The sequence below is a fragment of the Haemorhous mexicanus genome, chromosome Z, assembly GCF_027477595.1.
Source record: "Haemorhous mexicanus isolate bHaeMex1 chromosome Z, bHaeMex1.pri, whole genome shotgun sequence".
Taxonomy (NCBI): domain Eukaryota; kingdom Metazoa; phylum Chordata; class Aves; order Passeriformes; family Fringillidae; genus Haemorhous; species Haemorhous mexicanus.
Genome location: NC_082381.1, coordinates 11,697,035 through 11,718,780, shown reverse-complemented (window position 1 = coordinate 11,718,780; position 21,746 = coordinate 11,697,035). Strand labels below are relative to the sequence as shown.

At 49.6% G+C, this 21,746-nt stretch overlaps 1 protein-coding gene across 4 annotated transcripts in view; it reads left to right on the top strand.

Annotated features, from left to right (window-relative positions):
• The first annotated feature begins 1,580 nt into the window (after positions 1-1,580).
• ZCCHC7 (zinc finger CCHC-type containing 7) overlaps positions 1,581-21,746 on the top strand; it is a 90,837-nt gene continuing 70,671 nt past the window's right edge. The window contains exons 1-4 of one of the 4 annotated variants that reach the window (XM_059873998.1): positions 1,581-1,691; positions 2,323-2,362; positions 4,650-4,753; positions 6,476-7,186. In XM_059873998.1, the coding sequence (XP_059729981.1) occupies positions 4,744-4,753; positions 6,476-7,186 (721 nt within the window). In that variant the 5' untranslated portion in view covers positions 1,581-1,691; positions 2,323-2,362; positions 4,650-4,743. Of the gene's footprint in view, positions 1,805-2,322; positions 2,363-4,649; positions 4,754-6,475; positions 7,187-21,746 lie in introns of all 4 variants that reach the window. The other 3 variants (XM_059873997.1, XM_059873999.1, XM_059873996.1) reach the window with 3 other exon arrangements.

Genomic DNA, 21,746 nt, shown 5'->3' with positions numbered 1-21,746 from the left:
AGGCCAGCACAGCTGCTGTGCTGCCAGAAGCAGAAGCGCAGCACACACACCCCTGCACGGCTCGGTTTAGCAGTGTTACACGGGATGTAACACTTACACGGGCAAGGGCTCCTCTCTGCCCTGAGTGTGCCGATCCCAGCGCTTGCCGGGGGAGCTGCTCCCCGCTCAGAGGATCCGTGTGCGTGTGGAGGGGCAGCCCCCGCAGGGAGGCAGGGTCCCTGACAAATGGGCAGCACCAGCGAGGGCAGCCAGCGCCTGCTGCGAGGCCGTGCTGGTCAGCAAGGGTGCCAGGGAGGGAGTGCGGGCCTGGCACCACCAAGGGCATGTGGGGACACTGGGATCCCTGCGAGGCCACTGGTGAGACAGTGAGGCTGGCCCGGCTGGGTGCCACCCAGCACACCTGCCCCCGAGGGGCTGCGGGGGACAGTGGGCAGCAAGGACAGCCTGGCGCAGCATGGACGGCAGAATGTGGGGTGTGTGTCAGCTGTGTGTACGTACCTGCACACTCAGATACATGCCCTGCGTCACCCTCAGGGCTGCAGCAGCTCTGCTCTGGAGATGGACTGAGAGCTGGGGATGTCCCCTGGAGAAAAGCTGGCGCTGGGGAGACTCTAAGGCCCCTTCACACGTTCACAGGGGCTCCAGGAGACCCGGAGAGGGCCTTCGGACAGTGGGAAGGAATCAGAACAAGAGTGTCAGAACAAGAGGAAGGGATTCTCACTGACACGGGCAGGATTAGATAGGACACTGGGAAGGAATTGTTCCCTGGCAGGGTGGGCAGGCCCTGGCACAGGGTGCCCACAGCAGCTGGGGCTGCCCCTGGATCCCTGGCAGTGCCCAGGGCCAGGCTGGGCAGGGTTGGGAGCAGCCCGCTCTAGTGGCAGCTGTTCCTGTCGCTGTCTCTGTCCCAGCGCTGTCCCTGTCCCTGTCGCTGTCTGTGTCCCAGCGCTGTCCCTGCCCCTGCCCCTGTCCCAGCACTGTCCCTGTCCCTGTGGTCCCTGCCCCTATCCCAGAGCTGTCCCTGTCCCTGTCGCTGTCCCTGCCCCTGCCGCTGTCCCTGTCCCAGCACTGTCCCTGTCCCAGCGCGGTCCTTGTCCCCGTCGCTGTCCCTGTTCCATCACTGTCCCTGTCCCTGTCCCTGTGGTCCCTGCCCCTATCCCAGAGCTGTCCCTGTCCCTGTCGCTGTCCCTGTCGCTGTCCCTGCCCCTGCCGCTGTCCCTGTCCCAGCGCTGTCCTTGCCGCTGTCCCTGTCCCCCCTCATGGCGAGGGCCTGGATGAACTTTAAGGCCCTTTCCCAGCCCGTCTCTTCTCGGGTCACGCTTCCCTCGGTGCCGGCGCGGGCTCTCTCCGCTCCGCACACGGAGATGCGATCCTCTCACAGGACTGTGCCAGCGGGCAGGAAGCGGGGCTCTGGAAACGCCCATCCCCGCGCCCCCGACTTTCGGTAAGTTCTCCCCAAAGCCGCGGCCCCGCCGGGCCCTTGGGCGCGGCCCGGGGGCTGTGGGGGGCGGGGCTGTGGGGCGCGGGGCGGGGCCTGAGGCGGGGCGGGGCCTGGCCGGGGCCGGAAGCACGTGGCCGGACGGCGGGGCCAGACCGGCGCCACTTCCTGTTCGGCGGGTCCCGGCGCGGCCGGCACGGAACGGCGGCACCGGGGAGTCCTGGAGCTGAGCGCGGGCACCGCCGCTTGGTGGGTGAGTGGGTGAGTGAGTGGGCCGGCCGGTCTGTCGGTCACTCAGTCACTCAGTCCGTCCGTCCGTCCCGGTACCGAGTGCTGATACCGACTGGGCTCCGGTATCGGCAGTGAGTGAGTGTCGTCCGTGACTACCGGCACCCGGCCCCACCCGGCTCCGGCACCTCCCAGCCCGACCGCGACCCCTCCTCCACGCGGGCCTCACTCCCCGAGGCTCCGGCCTGGTTCCCTCCGTCCCGGTTGCCCCGGCCCGTGGCGGCTGCAGCGCAACCGGGATCGCCCCGAGTCCGGCGCCGGTGCCCGTGATCCTGGCCCAGCCTCCGGCTGCGGCATGTCCCGGTCCCCTCTGGGAGCAAGTCCCGGTCCCGGCGGCCCTGGAGTTCCGGAGGAGGGCTCTGCTGTGCCCGACCCGCGCTCCGCCGCCGGTGCAGGGGTGTGCATCCCTTCCCCGGGATGTTCCTCCCCTTCCCAGGATTTCCAGTCCCTATCTGTTCCCACTCACCAGACACATCCAGCCCTAGGACCCCAGGAAAAGCATGTTGCTCTTAAACATGATCTGCAAAATGCCTGTGGGAAGAAGAAAATCTTCAGAAAGGCCTTAAGTGAACGTGAAATGTTTTGTTGTTTTCCAGGGTTCGGGTGTGGAAGAGATATTCCCGTGGTCTCTTGAAGGTATAGCTGCCACTAGAAAATTGCTGTCTTCTTCTCCAAAGCTTTGCTTCTCTCTTTGCACTTCATTTAAAGAAAGTCCAGAGCTGTTGTGTCTCCTCAAACAGCAAATGGGACAAGGACAGGGTTTGCATCTCAGTATTTAGCCAAAAATCGCTGTTAGATCACAGAAAATGCGGGCAGAGGCTGCTCCCAGCCCACCTCCTGACACTTTTCCATGTTCTTCTGCGAAGGTTTCTCCACTGCGGGTGGGGCAGCCACAGGTGACTGCAGCTGCAGTCTCGCCTGGGCAGCAGGGGAGGATTGTGCCTTTCTCACCTGCTCTGAGAGCCACGTGGTGCCCCCTGTGAGGCACAGGCAGGTTAGAATCACATCAGGCACAGAAACAGAGCAGGGGAAGCAAAACAGTCTCTTGACACTGGCCTCTGTTAATAAATATATCTTTGGGTAGATTTTATAAATACATTTAGGTTTGATGTTTTCATACCTTCCCAGGTGTGATTTTCTTTGCAGTCATGAGCTCCATGGTGATAATTTTCTCATGAAATGCAGGCAGTGCAGGGTGTACAAGCAGCTACAGCAGCTGAAGGGAAAGGTTTCATTCACATGCTCTGGAAGGTTTAAATTCTTTTTTGCACTGTCTGTGCCCCTGCAGTGTCTGAGCAGTCTGAAGCATCAGGCAGTCTATGTACCACAAACAGAACTACGTTAAAGCTGGCTCCTACTCTTGTGGTGTCTGACCCTGTGTTTACATAGGCAGCATGGTGATTTCCTTGGAAGAGCTTTCTTTCCCATTTTTGCTTTCCCATTTTGTTGCAATCTGTAAGAGCCTGACAGCAGGGGTGTGTTTTGCCTTCCAAGGCTGTAGGGAGCATGTTTGCTCCTCAGTTATGAAAAAGGGTTAGATTTGACAGTGGAGATCAAGCAGACAATGATAAATAAGGAGATGTTTGGGACTCGCTGATGGGGTGTGATGGGAGCAGTGCACTTGTCCAAAAAGCCACGTGCAGTGGAAGAAGTAATCTCTGTGTTTTGTTTTTGAATTTAATTTGATTTTAGAAGTTTTTAAGAAATCTCAGTGTTTGAAGTTGAGCACGAGGAGGTCTGGAAGCTGTTAGAAGCTGGGAAAGCAGGAGCAGCAGAAGTGCTGGAGGGCAGCAGTGGGAGGGAGGGGGTGACAGGGGGAGTTGAGGCAGGTGAGCAGGAATGGCATGAGAAGGACTGCCCTGAGCCTCTTACCTCAGACTCCTTTCTGCAGATGGGTGAGCCCTGAGCACCCCAAACCCACTTTGGGATTTTGGCTGAGGGTTCTAATTACCTTGTTTGTTGGCCTTGCTCTTCCTTCCTGCTCTGAGTTGCCAGTGGCACCTCCCTTGTGACTGCCTGGTGCTGCTGCCACTCCTGCTGCTGCATCACATGTGGGATGTCAGGTTTCTGTGGCTCAGATGAGAAATGCTGGCAAGCAGTGCTTGAAAATTATCCCTGTCGTTGCCAGCTGCAGCCATTTGCAGCTTTGTTAATATTTAGGGGGAGTTAAGATGTCTGTGATTTTTTCATTTTAACATTGCTAGCCCTTTACTTGAACTTGAAGGCAGTCCTTACTGCCTGACAGGCAGGCAGGTGCTTTTGAGGGAGGTTGTGCTCTTGGTTCAGGTACGAGTGCAGTTCCTCTTGATAGAGGGATGGGGTTCTCCTGCTGCCAGGGGTTTGAAGTTTGGGGATTTTTTTTTAATTAAGGTAATCTAGTTCCAAAGTAGGATGTGTCAGTGTGCTGTTGCTCCCAGCAGCCTATCAAATCAGGTAGTTTGCAGGATCAATGTTTTTAATGTGTTCTTCACACTCAGGTGTGAGGAGTGCCTTTATGATAGTCCAGCTGGGAGCAGGATAGGTGTGGCACTTGGAGGTGAACACAGCTGAGAGAACAGGGACCCTGGGGTCCTTTTCAGCCAAAACCCTGCTGTGGTTCTGTGGAAAGGAATGTTTGCCCATACTCTAAACTTTTCACTGGCAAAAGGAAATCTGAAGTTGCAGTCAGGTCCTTCTCTGGGTTACCTGTATGAACTCAGTGAAAGACTGCTTCTGCTTGACAATCTGGAAAACAGCAAGGCTTTGGTGAGCTTCTCTTCCCTGTCCTTGAGCCTGCGTGTGTCTCCTCTGGTGTGGGATACCTGGCATGGCTGTTTCACTTTCCTGAGGAGGAGGGGCATGGCTGTGGCCTGAGTGTGGAGTGGTGAGCAGCAGGTGCTCAGGCTGTGTGGTGGTGCTGATGTTGGGTGTTCCTTGTTCCCAGGTGTACATGCTGAGCAAGAGGAAGAGCCCTTTGTTATCCCAGTCACCTGTGGACCTGAGAGCAGGAGGAGCTGTGCTTTGACCTTCTGAGCAGGATGGATCAAAGTGAGTGCAGTGCTTGCTGCCTGTTTGTGCTCATGCCTGTGCTGTGACGTGTCTGTGAGTCAGCCCCTGGATGCTTGGGAGACACCAGTGCTGTTCAGCTGCAAGTTTCTAGCAGTGGGCACTGCTTACTGTGTGTGACTTTATCCACTGGGGACAGAAGGGGAGGAAGGAGTACTTGGATTCTGTTTTGGAGCTCACTAAAAACACAGCATTTTCAGGAGGACTTGTTACTTTCCTACATTGCTGAAGGCCTCTTCTCACACCTCATAACCACGTGTTAATAGTGTGAATGTCCTTGATTGGAGCTCTGGTCTCACCGTGTGGGTAGGAGTTCCAGCCTGTGTGTTCCAACCTGTTTGAAACAGGGACCCCGTGTGAAGCTGACAAAAATGTTGAAGTTTGGTGCCTTCATTTGGTCTGTTAAATGTTTTTCTAACTACAGCCATTCAGGTGCTGTTGTACTTTTTCTTCCTTTCTAGAGCATCTAAAGCTAGGTAGTGGTGCAAAGTAGGTTTATTGTCTCTCATAAGCACCTTGTTCTGTCACATATTTAGCATATTAGGTGTTGTGTTTACTTAGGAACCTGGGTAAGAGCAGAGACCCTTCCTAATGGGATCCTTTGGGTTCTTTAAATACCATAATCACACAAGCTACTTCTGTACAAAGCTCACAAATCTGAATTTTTGTATGTGTGTGCAACTAAGTGGATTCAAACAGTACCATGCAACTCTTTTTCACCAGCCAAAAAACTGAACTTCATCTGGCAGTTTTCATGTCTAGAAAAGCTGGATGACTTCCATGGGAGTAATTAATGCAGAAATACAGACAGACTTTTGGAGGAAGCGTCCCATGTCCTATATTCAGTGCTATGTGTGGTCATGAATGCAAAGGTAGTCTCTCAAAGAGGCAGGGTGACTTTAGAACGTCCCTGTATTACCAGTCTTGCAAGGGAGCAGTCTGTGAGCTCTGAACACACTCGCCCTTGGGCTGGCATCACAGCACAGCTGAGGTGGGAAGGAGCCTCTGGCAGTTTCAGCCCTGATTTAAAGCAGAGTGACCTGGAGCCACTTGCTCGGGGCTGTGCCTAGCTGAGGTTTGAAGGTCTTCAAGAATGGAGGCCCCTCAGCCTTTCTGGGCAACAGAGTTACATTTAAGTGGAATTCTCTGTATTTTGTTATTTTGTGGCCATTTCCTTTCAAGTTCTTGCTGGGCAGTCTGTGGTGGTTTTGTCTGGTTTATTCCCCATGCCCCAGGTGTCTGTGAGCAGGATAAATCCTTCTAAATCCTTCTGAGCTTCCCCTCCCTGTGCAGCAGCAGTCCCAGCCTGACCTTCTAGGACACATGTTCCAATCCCTTAATGGTTTAAGTGGCTCCTTGTTGCACTCACTCCCGTCTGGAGAGCCTGAGGAGTTCACAGCACTCTGGGGGTGGTCAGTGAGCGGCCTGATGACCTGGGTGTGGGAGGGGAGAACTCAGTAATTGCCCCTTTTGGAGGCCAAAGCAGTTGAGGTATGGTTAATGCAAATGCATCCTTAATTATCTTTTGCTGTTCCACATTGGAGCACAGGTGACTGTTAAATCTGCTCAGTTAAATCTGCACAGATATTCTGTGTGCAGAGCTCCACAACTCACCTGAGCAATTTCCAGAAGACCAAAGGTATCACTTGAAGTCTTATTTTGGACATATGACCATTCTGACATTACTGTTTGATTTTTTTGTAGACTCAGACTCTTCACTTTCCAGAATATTTGCTGGGTATGATGGTGCTGAGAATACTGAAGTGTACGAAGATGAGCTTTATCCCGAGGAATCATCCAGTGAGCAGAGTGTTGATAGTGAGGTGGAGTTTCATCTTTATAGCCAGATCCACTATTCCCAGGATCTTGGAGAAATCAGCACACTGGAAATGGATGAGGAAGCTGATGCTGGAGAAGTCATGGGCCAAAGTTCAGGTCTAACTGAGAAACAGGATGAAGATGAGAACCTCACTGAGCTCACTGATGGTGGCACTCAGCTTTCGGATGAGCGCGAGGTCATTGTCCTGTCTGATACCCCTGAGGAAGACAGCATCTACAAAAGCAAGGCAAAGAGGCCAAGATGCTCATCAGCTCCAGGTGAAGCACACCCACGCCCGGTATCTTCCACGCCAAATCACACCAAAGCTGCTGGACGTAATGCCATGTCCCCCCCTGGATCTGGTGTGGGCACACCAAGGAAGAGAAGCAGACCTAGTGGGAGGCCTGCCCCAGCCCTTTCTGCTGGACCTCAAGCCATCCACGAGGTTTTGGTGGTAGACAACAGCTCGGAGGAGGAGAGCTCGATCTCTGACAGCGAGAACATCGAGAGCTGGATGCTCCTGGGAGCTGGTGCTGATGACACGGATGGAGACATCATACTGAACCTCGAGGGCTGTTCCACTCCTGTCAGGAAAGGTTAGTGCTTTTTATTGGCTTGTATGGGGACAGCAATTTGTCTGCAATGACACTGATGCCAGTGCTTGAAAGATGAACAGAAAGCAAACGAGTTCATGGCAAAGCTCTGGTAAATGAAATGGTCATTATTTGTACCATTTCAATACCCTTATTTCAGCAGCATGGCATGCAGAAGGAAAAACAGCATTTTTCCTGGTAGGAATTTAGAAATAATATCAGAGTGGTTTATACTGTGAGCTTTTCAACCTTGCCATGTACTTTGTGTTTCTGAGAGTGTATAAGAAGTTGCTGTGTGCCAGACCAGAGACCTTTCAGCTCAGGACAGGGATGAGCTGTAACAGGAAGGAGGCAAGGGGCAGAGGGGAGACCTGGGCATTTCCCCTGCCTGAATTCAGCAGGTGACTGCCCCTCGGCATTCTTGACAGTTTGGGCTGTTCATCTGAAGTTGTCTGACTCTTATGTGGATTCTGCCCTGAATTCAGAGAGGTTTCTCCCCAGCTACTGAAGTCTGACATTGTGGTGTTTTGATTAACGTTCTTCCCGTTGCAGCAAAGAAGGTCCATGAAGGTGGCGGTCAGTGCCACAGAGTTTCAGCAGGTGTCTGTAGTAACCATTGTGTGTAACATGCACACTGCCACCAGCAGCTGCAAACTCTGCTGCATGATCAGCCACGATTTCCTCTGGCTCACTGCTCTCCTGGGGCACCAAGGCCATTGCTGGGAACAGCATCCCCCCTGCCAGGTTGAGGGAAATCGTCACCCAAACAAAGGCTGGAGAAAGAAATAAAGGAGAGAAGTTTATAAAATAAGTAAAATAGACTGTACTTTGAAAGGAGGTAAAAAACAATGTTTGCCAGACTTAATTTGGTGCACATGTGAGTGAGGAGGTTTTGCATGGCATGGAGCATTCTGTGACACTGACCTGCAGGCTGACTTCAGTGGGGATTTTTGTCAGAGTGTCTATAAACTGTGATGCTGTTCTGCACTGTTTGGGAGGGAAGAGCTGAGGAATACAATTGCCTGCTTTGGTGAAACACATATTTCAGGGCCATAAATTGATAACCTTCTGCTGGAGTTGCGTGTGTTTTTGCATAGCTTAGCACAGTTTGTGGCTGCACAGACTTCTACGTAAAGCACTCTGTCACTGCATCAGAGGCCCTAATAAGCTCACCATCTTTGGAATTCATGTTTGGTAGTTTTCCCTCCTTACAAATCTTTTAAAAGTTTCTAAGAATTGCCTTGCAGGTGTGCCAGTGCTGACTGAGGGGGCTGTTAAAAATCAAATGGATGTTTGGTACGAGGGGGCAGTTTTAGTTAAGTTATGCCACGTTTTTGTGACAAATATTGTAATGTTTCTGGTTCATAGTGAATGTTGGCAATAAGCAAGCCGCATACAGAGCAGACAGCAGGGCTAGAATTTCCCTGCATTGTGTGAGTGGGTCACACTGGTCAGAACTGCAATTGCTCTGTAGAGTGTAGGGAATATGAACAGTTTTTGAGATGTTTTACTGGGCACTCAAAGACAGTCATACGAGGTCATAAATACACCTGCTCTTCTCCTGCTCTGGTTTGTTCTCAACAGTAGGCAGAACCTTCTCCAAACTCCTCCAGATTCTGGTGGATGGAATTCAAGTAGCTCTGATGCACAGAAGTTTAGTTTAGCTACTCCTTTTCTAACACACACTGTGATCCCCATGCAAAGACATAGGCTTAGGATAAATTGTGTTGAAGGTATGTGTGTGCAATGGAAAACCAAAATAGCATCAAAATAGTTGTAGGGAAGAGAAGCCGTAAAAGTTCCTAGTGTGCAGTAACTGTAATTTGTTTACTGAGCTTGTGTCTCTCATCCTATGGACAGTAATATGGTGTCCTTGCCCATGGCAGGGGTTTGGAACAAGGTGATTTTTAAGGAACCAAAATCATTCTGGGATTTTGTGATTCTGTAAATGACTCTGCTGAAACATGAATATAAAAATTTTTTGTTCAAAGAAATGTATTTTAAAAATATGTGTATTGGCAAATTACTCTCTGAGAGATATTCTCTGCTCATTCATTTGAAATATTTTGGGACATGCACAGTTCTTTTTTCAGGGTTTCTAGGGAATGAGAGAGGTGTTTTTGGTGACATCACTCTATATAAATTACAACTTTAGGGCCTGTGGTATCGGTAGGGATGGTCCTGGCATGTAAGAGCTCAGGAGGCCTTGCCTTTGCCTTCTGCCCTGGAGCTGCCTGTGGCTGGACATTGGACTGACCTCCTGTGGCAGTGCTGTGTTGTTTGGTGTCCAGTTTGCTTCCCGTGGAAAAGGGAGCTGGAAGGTGAGCAGTCCTCTGGCATTGGGAGCAGCCGGTTGTGTCAGTCATTTGATGAGTCTGTCTTCATGTCTGAGTCCCTGAACAGAGATGCTGAGCTTCCACTGAGTCAGAAACAGCTCCTGAGGGGAAGGAATGGAGCATATCTCCTTATTCTGCTCACTCCCCTACACCTCACTCGCCCAGCCTGCTCTTGTCTAACAACCTTATTATTTTAATACTCCCTGTAAACAAATAATGCTGTCCTGGTGCCTCTAGTGCTCAGAGTCTTTCCCCTCTGCAGCTCTCCATCTCCAGTTTCCAGCATCAGCTGAGAAGGAAAGGCTGTGGGGCATGAGCGCTGGGTGCTGGTGGCAGATCAAGGTTTACCTGCTGCTGCTCACCTGTCACCTGACGGGTTTGTGGCCGGCCCACAAGTACCAGGGTTCCATGCACAGATGGGAGTCTTCCCTCCCCTCTGCCCTGCTTCCTTCCCCATGGTTTTAGGTGCCTTTCAGGTTTTGGTTTTGCTTGCATAACACCACACTAAGCCACAGCATATTTTTGCCTCTATTTCTGTGAAATTCCTGCTTTCCCTGCCAAAAGGCAGGACCAGGTACCTGTGTGTCCCCACCTGTCAGTGGTGGCTTTCCTGGTGTGACTGTCAGAAAACTGCCTGCTGTTGCTGCTGGCTGCTGTGCTTACAGGGTCCTACCTTCCTCACAGGGTGTTTCAAAAATGGGTAAACCAGCAAATCTAAGTCTGTGGTATAATCTACACTCTTTTTTTGTTTAAAGTTTAGGAGTCCATAATAAAGAGTGCAAAAGGAACCATTCCAAACTGTGCCATGCACTATTGCAGAGATTTCATTTCCAGTGTCAGAGTTTCCATGTCTTTAGAGGAGTGTTCTCCCCCCCCCCATCCCTCTCTCTGCTTTGCAGTAAGAGTTTATATGATAAGAGCATTAATCTCCTGTAGTTGGAAGTCTTTCATCCATTTCTTCATTAAAACCTTCCTTTTAACATATTTCTTCTTCCATGAGTGGCTGCAATCCTAATCTCTCTCCTTTTTTTTTTTTTTTGGGAAAGACAGCTTTCAGAGCTGCAGCATTGATGTCCGGCCACTAAGGGGTCCAAAAAGCAATTTATCTTCTCTCTGTTATGTCCTTTGCCCGCCTGGCCCCTTTCTCAGAGACTGGGTGTGAGTGTGATTGCACTCTGGGCTTGGCAAGTTTGTGGTGTGTGGCTGCTTCTGACTCCAAAGAACACTTGTAAAATGAAAAGGAGAAAAAAGAAACATGTTTGAACATTTAGTGAATGAACACAAAAAATATGCCTAAAATGGAAAAGAAAATTAATTTGAAAGCATTTAATTTTTGCCTCTTCCCTACAAAATAATATAGGAAGGAGTTTTCTATTTAGTGGCAGTAACTACAGCTTATGGAGTCAGAATGGAAATAGCAGTCTCCAATAAATCTGACTTAATTTTCATCTCTATCAGAAAGGAAATGCCCTTTGTGAACTATCCGTGTTTGAAGTGGCTTCCTATAGACATTGACCTTAAAGTTATCTAAACTGTGGGGTACTGCAGAAACTATGAAAAAATCTGACCACATCTGTATTTCTTTTCTCTGTGTTCTGTTATTCAAATCCCTCCATTTATTTTCAAATGGAAAAGGTGTAAGCTTACAGCGAAATACAGTGAGTTGTGCTTTGCCTCTTTTCCCTGACAGCTGCTTTTGAATGTGACCTTTGCAAAATACAGTATGTTTTTGTTTTGGAGTCTTGTGATTTGTAGCAGCAACTTATTTTTTTCCTACAAAAATGACTACCATAAATTTTTCACTTTTCTAGGTCAGATAAGTGCTCTGTATAGAGTCACACTTCCCTCTGCTTATTGGGTACCCAAGTTGTGGAATCACTGGGTTCAATCTCAAACAAAGTTGCTTTCAGAAGTAAAAAGAATTCCAGGTGGAAATTTCTTCCACAATCAAAATATTTTTGTTGTTGATACCTAGACGTATTACCACGGATATGTAGAGGTGTGTGCTGCTTTCTTAAAGGCAGCAGGGCTCCTGCTGGTGTGATGCATGTACCATCTGCAGTGTCAGCGACCCCCAGAGTAGGGGTTTGTGCCCTGGTGGCCCTGTGGTGGCCCTGTGGTGGCCCTGTGGTGGCAGGCAGGGGTTTGTGCCCTGCTGGCCCTGTGGTGGCCCTGGGCTGTGGCAGGCAGGGGTTTGTGCCCTGGTGGCCCTGTGGTGGCCCTGTGGTGGCCCTGGGCTGTGGCAGGCAGGGGTTTGTGCCCTGGTGGCCCTGTGGTAGCCCTGTGGTGGCCCTGGGCTGTGGCAGGCAGGGGGTTGTGCCATGGTGGCCCTGTGGTGGCCCTGTGGTGGCCCTGGGCTGTGGCAGGCAGGGTTTGTGCCCTGCTGGCCCTGTGGTGGCCCTGTGGTGGCCCTGGGCTGTGGCAGGCAGGGTTTGTGCCCTGCTGGCCCTGTGGTGGCCCTGTGGTGGCCCTGGGCTGTGGCAGGCAGGGGTTTGTGCCCTGTGGTGGCCCTGTGGTGGCCCTGGGCTGTGGCAGGCAGGGGTTTGTGCCCTGGTGGCCCTGTGGTGGCCCTGTGGTGGCCCTGGGCTGTGGCAGGCAGGGGGTTGTGCCCTGGTGGCCCTGTGGTGGCCGTGTGGTGGCCCTGGGCTGTGGCGGGTGGCTGCTCTGGAGGCCGCACGCGCTGGCTGTGCCCATGTCCCTGCTGCAGGGGACAGCCCCGTGACACCGCCTGGGGCAGTGTGGGCTCCGGGAGTGCCCGGCGGATGGAGAGGCACGCAGGGAGGGCGTGTGTCTCCAAAGTCCGAGCCTCTAGCAGCCGGCTGTGCGGGGTGCCGTGCGGTGTGGGGCCTGCCGCCGAGGGCTGCCCCAGAGCGGCACCGAGCAGGGCAAGGCCGCGCTGTCCCGGCCAGGCTGTGGCGGGGCCAGCACTGAGCTCCTGCCCGCGGGGCCAGCACTGAGCTCCTGCCCGCAGAGCCAGCACTGAGCTCCTGCCCGCGGGGCCAGCACTGAGCTCCTGCCCGCAGAGCCAGGGCTGGGCTGGGCGCCCTCGGCGGCAGGCACGGCTGGGTGGCAGCGCTGCTGGGCAGCACAGCCCCTTCGGCGCTGCTGGGCCCTCTGGGCTGCCTCTCCCAGAGCCGCGCCCTGCCGAGCGCCCGGGGCTGGCCGCTTTCCTGAGGGCTGGGGGGTTTTCTCCTCACTTGTGTTTGCTGGATCCCTGCCGTCATGGAAATGCGGTGGGAGTGGTTTGTGCATGAATTCCTGCGGCAGAACGCGCCCCGGAGCGGGAGGGAGTCAGCAGTGGGAATCCACCTACCCCTTGGAAGATACAGCACATGCATATGGATATTTTGATTAAAGAAAAAATCTTAATCTTCTTCGCTGTGTTATGTGGATACACTCGAATCTCTTGATTATTTTAAAAAAAATTAATAAAACTAATAAAGTTCCTTTGCAAATCCAAAGAGATCGAGGCTAAGCACATCCTGCAACCTGAGCAGCCCCTTGTATCTGTTCAGATCCCGTCACTGCTGTGGACCTGGCTCTCATTTGCATTTCCTCTGGCTTGGGATTGCTGACTAGGTTTTCTGCAAGAGTGCCCATGCTTACATGGTCATATATTCTGTGTGACTTTTTTTTGCTTTTCCCAACTTTTTTTTCCTCTGTTTTGGTGATAGTTATAAGGGGATTTCCCATCCTTTTGTTATCAGTTTGATATTTCTTCCTTGTCCCTATTTCTTTGGGTTTCTTACAGGTGATAACAACCTGTCACACTGCACCTGAATTTTTGGATACTGAGGGGAAACTGATTTAATCCTGTAGAAGGAGAAGCTCTAGGTCTTTAAACAATTAAAAAGTGCAGTAGAGACTATACTGGATATGAAGGACGTAGAGAAAAAGTAAAGTTTGGGGTGAGCAGCAGGTGTAGGGGGACAGAGATCTGACCCTGCACCCTGCAGCATCTCTGCAGTGATGCTGGCCATGAGGCAGGGCTCTGTGCTCCCTCCTTGCACTTTACATCTGCAGGAATTGCAGAAGCAGCTCCTCAGGCTGCTGCAGCACTTCTGCGTGGCCAAGTACACACATGCCTGTGTCACAGGCTGGCAAGGCCTGGGGTGATGGCAGTGGTGGCCTTTCCATCCTGGTAATGTGTGTAATTGGTATTTCCAGAGCTCGCCTTGGTGCGTGCTGTGTGTTGCCGTGTCCCACACGGAACAGCCCCACTCCAAGGGCCTGTGCCAGCGGGGGATTGTGACTGCAGGGGACACGCTGGGGAGCGTGGGTGCACACTCCAGCTTCTCTGCTCGGGGTCCCCACCAGCATGACAGGTTTTGTAATCGTGGGATTTTGGTCTGAGCTGTTTCTTTTTACCTGGCAATGTTCAGCAGTGGTAAGGTTTCCCCCTGCTAGGCACAGCTTCTCCTCTCCCTGGTGGGGGTGTTTGACTGCTTTCCTCTAAAGCTTTTGCTGACGTCTCTGACTTCACATAATGTGTGACATTCCCAGCTATCCAGAATATGTCCTGTCAGACACTGACATTAGCAGTGAGGAAAGAAGAAAATTAAGGCTCTCTGTCCAGTCCTGGACTTTGTTGATGGATATGGATTGGCAGTGGTAACATTTCTCCTATGCCTTGCTGAGAGCCACGTGCACAGAACCAGCTGCAGAGGTGTTTCTGTCACCCCTTTGGTGGGGTTTGGCACTGGTTTGGTGTACTGTGCTGTCAGTTTGGTGCGAGTCCTGCGTGTTGCTTTGCTGCCTTGGCACAGCCTCAGGTGTGATGTGGTGATTGGTGTTCCTTTGTTTACACTTTTGGGGTGAGGATGAGGGGGTTGCCCTCAGAGAGCCTGAATAGGCCCGTTGGAGGCAGCAGGTTCCAGTGACAGTCACAGAAGCACCTCTTTGCCCTGAGTGGGCAGATCTCTCTGCCCTTTGCTCTCCTGCATTGTGCTGCGGGGGTGGTTGTGGCGTGCCTGTCCTTCCTCTGAGCCCCTGAGGCACCAGGAACAGCCAGGCATCCTCAGGACAAATCTTCCTCCACCAACTCCTTTAAAACCTCAGCAGCCAGGCAGTGAGGGGGGAGCATGGGGGAAGCTGCCAGATGCTCTTTTCGGTCTCTTTTTGAAACTCTCTGTGCATGGTGAGGCACCAGAGCTGGCCGTACCCTGCTGGAGCGGGGGCGGTGAGGCGGCCCTGCCTCCTGCTGCACTGCCCTTCCAAAGGTAAGACACCACTGCAGCCGGGGCTGGTGCTTCTAGAGCTTTACCTGCCGAGCCTGGGGGGCCCTGCCTCGCTCCCCCGGGAGCCAGGGGGTGCGGGGTTGGCTCCGCAGGGCGTGTGGGATGCACACCCCGTGAGCACGGGCACATGGCTGCTGTGTGGGTGTGTGTGCGGCTGAGTGTGCTGGGCATTCCCCCTGCCCTGTGCTGCCATGCCATGTCTGGGCAGAGCAGCCCGAAGGGGGACAGTGGCCAGCTTTGAACACAAGTGTCAGTGGTGTCCCACCGCCTGCCCGTGAGAGGGACAGCAGCGTGCCCAGCCCTGGGGTCTGTGTCAGAGCCTTCAGCCAGTGACAGCCCAGCACAAATCTCAGCTGTGCCCCAGCCTGGCTCCCAGGACACAGGCAAAGCTGGCATCCTTTGTCCTTCAGGCTGAATGACCGTGTGCTGAGGAGATGTCCTCACTGGAGCTGTAGTTATTATAACTTTTTTTTGGAATACGAAGAGCAGAGATCCCTCTAAGAAATCCGTGTCAGCAGTTGGAGCAGAGGGACCATTCAGTTGGCGTGGGTGCTGTGTGTGTCTGTGTGTCTCATGTTGGGATGCATTTGTGTGACTGAGATTTTCAGATAGCAAGCCCGTGTTTAAAACACACTCTTTTGTTAAAAATGAAGCCTGGAAGCCGAGCTTTGGTCGCTCACTTGTGATTTTTGTAATAGTGTTTATTTCGTTTTGAGGGTTAGCTTAGTGCAGGTGAAACGGGCCGTTCTTGTTATCATTTCCCTGAAAACGGAGTGATTCAGTGGTGGCTGAAGGTCACAATCCTTTGTGTAGTGCTGTGGTTTCTCTCTCAGGATGTGGCGAGTGGGCCCCAAAGGCTGCTGCCTCCAGGGGCCGTCAGTCCCTGCAGGCATCAGGAGGCAGCAGGAGCTGTGGCCACTGCTGGGGCCAGCAGGACCCACAGACCATCCTGCCCCATCTCCCAGCACCTTCCCCACCGGGCTGCTCCCTACCAGCCTGCCACGCTGCTGTTGGCCAGCCTAGTGCTGCTGGGGAGGAAAAAGTCTTACTTTGCAAAACAACAGCAAAAATATAATTGAAAATGCAAATGATGTGTTTTTGAGGTGTCAGGAATGTGATTTTATGTTTTTTAAGCACAAATGACATGTTTGTGACGTATGTCAGTGATGTAATTTTTTTTTTTTTTTTTTTTTAACACACGTGCAATCTCCAAAAGACAAAGACTGAAAACCACTTTTCCCTTTTATGGAAATGCACGTTTGAAAATAATTTCCCAGTGAACTTAAGTAATTACAAGGAGCACATGGAATTTTAAATTTGAAAGCTTGACTAATCCTGAGTGGCTTTGTGAAGCTTGAAATCTGCAGGAATTTGAAGGAGAAAGCAGGCTCTTAGGAGCTGTATTCTTCACAAAAGAAAAATTTTCTGGTCCTTCTTTATTTTAGTGTTGTAGGAAAGGCTGAAAATTTATAAGAGGTAACTTCATTGAGACTTTATTTCTCTTCAGTTTGGCAAATACCTGATCTCTTTTCCACCAGTAAGACTGAGACCATTTCTCAGTCCGTGTTCTTCCATTGCCACTCCAGGTTTTGTCTTATAGGGAAGAGACTCACTCAAAAAATAGATTTAAATAGAAAACATGCCCCAGAGTCCTGGTCAGTGCTTCCAAAAATGTTCAGATGCAAGAACAGTTCATTCAGGTGTTGCTCTTCTCTCCTGTAGTTGCTCTGAGACTATAAGCCTGCAAAGGGAACAACTGGGCAGGTGAGGTTTAATATGTCCAGCTGGTCATTTTATTTTTTAACATTATACTTACCATCCACAAGGAAAACATGAAAACTACTGTCAAATTGCAGTTCATTCAAGGACACAGCAAACCATTAAAAAAATGCTCTTCTAGCCTGAATGGAAGATTTAGACAGCCAGCCAGTTCTTTTCAGTTTGTTTTCTAACATTTAGCTTTGTTCTTGTAATTTCCAAATTTGTTAATAAAACAAAATGCTGCATGAGACACAAATCTGTACAAAACAAATGAAAAATCTGAGTCATCAGACAATTCTTATCCAGGAAAAGAAAAAACAAAAAGTAAGAAAACCAAAATGACATCAAGGGTTCAGTATCAGGCTGTTTTCAGCCAGCCCCACACTAAAAATTATAAGTTCGAATTAGTGACCAATGTCAATAGTTCATACCTAATTAATAGAGCAATATCTTTAATATTTACACAAATCATAGTCTTAACACAGATCTTCAAAATAATACTTAATTGCGTCTTTCCAGAAATAGTTATGCTACCTGTGTGCTTTGATCTCTGTACACTCAAATTTTATTTAACAACATTAATCCCTGTATATTTATTTACAGCAAAATCTTTGCTCTTATGCATATATCTCTAATTGCACAAATGCCAAATTCTTAAAATTACATTTGTTGCTTCTTCTTTGGTTTGACTCTCCCACTCCTGTTTGGTTTTTTGGTTTTGTTGTATTGGGGGGTTTTTTGTTTGTTTGGTGTTTTGATTATTTTTTGTTTGGTTGGTTTGATTTTGGTTTTTTTTTTGTTGTTGTTGTTGTTTGGTTTTGGTTTAGGTTTTTTATTTGTTTGGTGGGGTTTTTGGTTCTTTTTTATTTTTGGAGAGAGATTTCTTAAAATACCTGATGATTACTTTAAAAACACTAAATCAGTTGAAAGGAAACAGAAAAACAGGAAAAATACTTATTTCACTTTAAGTTGGGAAAAGCACAGTAATTATGGTTCTTTCCTTTAATAGGAAGGTCTCACTTTCCTTCTGTTTGGGAGTTTTGGCAACAAGTAATAATGATAATAAATCACATGGACTTTGGCACAAGTTGCTTTGGAAACTGAAAAATTACTGCTATGTCACATATCTTATTGGAGAAGTTAAACTTTTCAGTCTCACTAGTGCAGTGACAGGGTCTGTGCTGGGAAGTGTGTTTTGTGGCTGAAGTGTGGTCTCAGGATAATGCTCTCTTCACGTTGGTGCTGCCCCATTTCATCCTTGGGCTTGAGCAGGAATCCTCAGCGCCGGGAAAGGAAGGAGAGGCAGAAGTTGTGCTGGGGCTCTGTGTGTGCCTGCAGAGACAGAGTCAGTCCTGCTGCCCCGTCCCAAGGCTTTTTTCTGGCCCTGAAGGAGCAAAAACATTGCTGGGATTTCTCTAGTGTGCTCTTCTTTTTCTCCCTACTTTTTCCGATTAAAAATTTTTTCACCTCTTTCCAATTCTAGCAGTGAGTTACAGTATCATCCAAAGTGCATTAAATGCCCTCTCCCCACCTTGCCAAAAGGTCTATAATTCTACCTTTGAGAGTTCAAATTGCACTCCTTGGCCTTTTTGCTCTGTCCCCAAAGTAATCCCCTGACTTAGTTTCAAATAGTAGGGAGCTCATCTTTGGAATTATGCAGGTAATGCCTTTGGTGGCACATGTGATAGTTTGAAAGATACTGTCAGGTTACTATTTAATTGGAGTACTGGCAATGTCATGTTTTTAAATTATTCATGCTTTTTGAAAACTATGGTGAAGACTAGAAAGCAGCCAGCTGTGTAGTGGCCTTAAAATGTACAGTGGTTATCACAATGTAGGGAAAAAAAAAAAGAAAAAACCAAACCAAAACAAAAAAGACCCAAAAAACACACCAAAGAAGGAAGAAGAAAGAAAACAGCTATTAAATGCCATTCTGCAGGCATGAGTTATTTTCCATGGCTGATTAAAGAGCATCTCCTGAATCATGTTGCTTGAGGATGTTCAGTGTCAGCAAATTTCAGGGTCTGTGATGTTTAGGGCTTATTGCATATGTGGGTTGCTAAAGTGTCATGCCTAAGGACAAAAGTGTGTAAATATGAAGACGTCTAAATTTCACATCTTTGAAAAACTAAACTGCTGAGTTTCCTGACAAAAGCCATTCCAGCTCAGCCTCGGGTTTTGAACACAAGAGGTCTTGGACGTGGCAAGTTTCTCACATTGTTATACATGTGGAAAAGCAGAAATCCAGCTCGGTCTTAGGAAGGCAGGGTGTTCGGCTGGGACCTCTAGTTCCTAAACAAAGATGACCCTGCAGTGTACGGAATCCCTGCAGGACAGGTGACCCAGAGGATGGCAGTGCCTCGAGAATTAAATCCCACAGCACGGGGCGTCCCTAGCGCAGCAGAGACTCCTGCCGAGGCTGCGGGGCACTCCAGCCTCTGCAAAGAGGAAATGCACTGCCCACGAGGCAGTAAACTCTGACAGAAATGTCTTGGTTTTGTTCATTTTTTTTACCTAGATGCACTTGGAGTGTGCATTTGTGTGAGCGAGGGGGATGCGGAGGGTTTGCCAGTGTCTGTGGAGGCAGGCAGGGAGGGATGCTGCGCGGGGCTGCGGGGCACAGAGAGCAGGCACAGCCTGGAGCCGGGGCTCCGGCAGGCTGCTGGCCAGCCCGGCCGGCTGCGGAGGCTCTGCTCCGGCCGGGAGCGGAGCGGACAGCCGGCAGGAGGGGCGGCGGGGCCGGCAGAGCCGCTCGGGGCCCCCGAAGCCGGCGGCGCTCCCGGCCGTGCGCGGCCCCCGGCGCTCCGCTCGCCCCGCGGAAACTGCGGCGGCTCCTCCGATGGCTGGGAAAGGGAAATCTGCTTATTTAATGACAGGGCTTCCTTAATTCTAGCCAAGATCCGTAACACGCACTGCTAAATACCTGGTTCTGTTTTTTGGGGTTTTTTAAATCAGGAAAACCATAGTAAAACTTTGAAAAGCTTTTAATAGCAAGTACGTTTGCGCATAAAGTTAGTATGAGAAACTAACTTTAGTGACAGAAATTACAAAGGCTAAACCTAATTTCTGGCAGTTAATTCTCTGTTGAGGTGGGTTCTGATGAGGCCCACGCAGTCAGAGTCTGGAGTAGGATGTGCTCCTGGCAGTCTCACCTGCTCTGTGACCCAGCATGGTGTCGTGCTCCCACCAGGTGTGTGCTGACACAGATTCGCTCATGGTGTGGTGCAGGTGGTCACCTGAGGAGCAGTCATCCTCAGGTGTTCATTGTCCTGTGGGTCTGAAGCCTCCTCTTGGCTTCTGCTGCTGCTGCAGGAGGAAATGTAGTGCACGAAGGAGATTTTAGTGCGTGTCCATTTTCTGTTATTTCTGGAATCCTGGCTGCCCTGCTTGCGGTGGGTCAGTACAAGTAATAAACACACGTATAATTACAAAACACAACAGTTTCTTTTGGGTCTAATGGTAGCTCAGGCTATTAAATTAGTGAATTGAGTGAAGTTCTTCCTATTTCTTTCTGTATTGCAGAGATCCCCTTAAACCAAATTAATTCATCAGATTTGAGCGGTAAAAGTACTGTGCTGCTCTTCACAGAAAGAAACAATAATGCTGAAGTGATGTTCTTTTAGCCATAGCAAAACTGTGAGGTCAAAGCAGACAAACACAGTACAAAACTCCAAAATCCTAGAGAAATATTTCCTGGTGTATTATTGTAATTGAGCACAGATTCTGGAAGCTAAAGTCTTAATTATTATTAATTTCCTGTCTTCGCTATGGCAGATTTCCTTTAAATTGAAAAACCAAAAAGAAAGAAAAAAAGAGTTCTTTTCCTAACTATCTCGCAAATTTTGCTAGCAGTGGCTTCAGTTTGAGGTTACTCAAAGTTCTGTTCTGTTCCATCATTAATGTGTCACTGAGCACTGTGCTGTTGTTTTCAGTATTAATATCCTGATTTTGGGGAGAAACCAATTTTAAGACACGTTAAATGCCAAGGAAAGTAGGGGAGATACATAATTTAATTTATGCAGTATTTCGATGCTTGCAAATGTATTGAAGACTGGAAAATAATTGCTTGATTTTTTAAGGGGATTTTTAGTTTTCTTGAATATGTGACTTTTCATCATCTGAATTTTAAAGTTGATAGCATTTCAATGCTATTGCAATAATTCTGGCTAACTTCTGTTTCATTTAAAAGAGAAATTATGTGCAAGAATAACATTTAGTATAGTTACTAAGTTGAAGAATCAAGTATTTAGATGTTAAGCAGGAAATTTTTATAGTGAATACTTATCTCTAATAATGTTACATTACTTTTGAAGATTATATTACAATATATCAGTGGAAGTTACCCCTAAACAACATTTAAAAATAAATGTTACTATATAGAATACCTTGTCTCAAACTCACATATTTCTCTGGACTTGGTTCTCAAAGCTGCCTGGATGGGATGGAGATTGATAGGTCTGGCGTGGTTAAGACCTGTGATGTTGTTGTGTAGGTTAATGTTTTTTAAACCCTGAGGGGAAAAAAATAGATGAACAAACAAAACCCACACAGACAACTAGCACTAAAGAAAGAAAAACGTACTTAGAACAATAAAACCCAATGTTAAAATTGCCCAGGCATTTAATTAATAATTTGAGCAGTGTGCAGTGAGTGCTCACTGAGAGCGGCAGGGAGGTTTTTGTTCAGCAGCACACTCACATGTGCTTGGCCTCAGCGGCTGACTTGTGTCCTCCAGGTGCAGGGCTCTGCTCACCTGGCTGCACCTGCCTGCAGGGTGAGGGTGGGCGTGGCACTGCAGCAGGGAACACTTCAGTTCACACTGGGAGTGTCAACACTCGGTGGAGGAGCTGCATGGCCACGGGGCACTTTTTAAAAATGGGAATATTTGCTCCATGTCTCAGCCTCCTGCAGCCCCACAGCCCTGCTGTGGGTACCACCAAACCCTGGGAAATGGCACCTCCAGGTGTTCTGCATGATGACCTGGGATGGCCACGGCAGCTGGCACAGGCCTGGGCAGGTTTTAATTTTTCATAGGATCACAGAATCACGCACTGCTTTGGATCAGATGGGATCTTAAAGGCCATCCTGCTCCCCTCCCTGCCAGGGCAGGACACCTTCCACCATCCCAGGCTGCTCCAGCCCCAGTGTCCAGGCTGGCCTTGGGCACTGCCAGGGATCCAGGGGCAGCCCCAGCTGCTCTGGGCACCTGTGCCAGGGCCTGCCCACCCT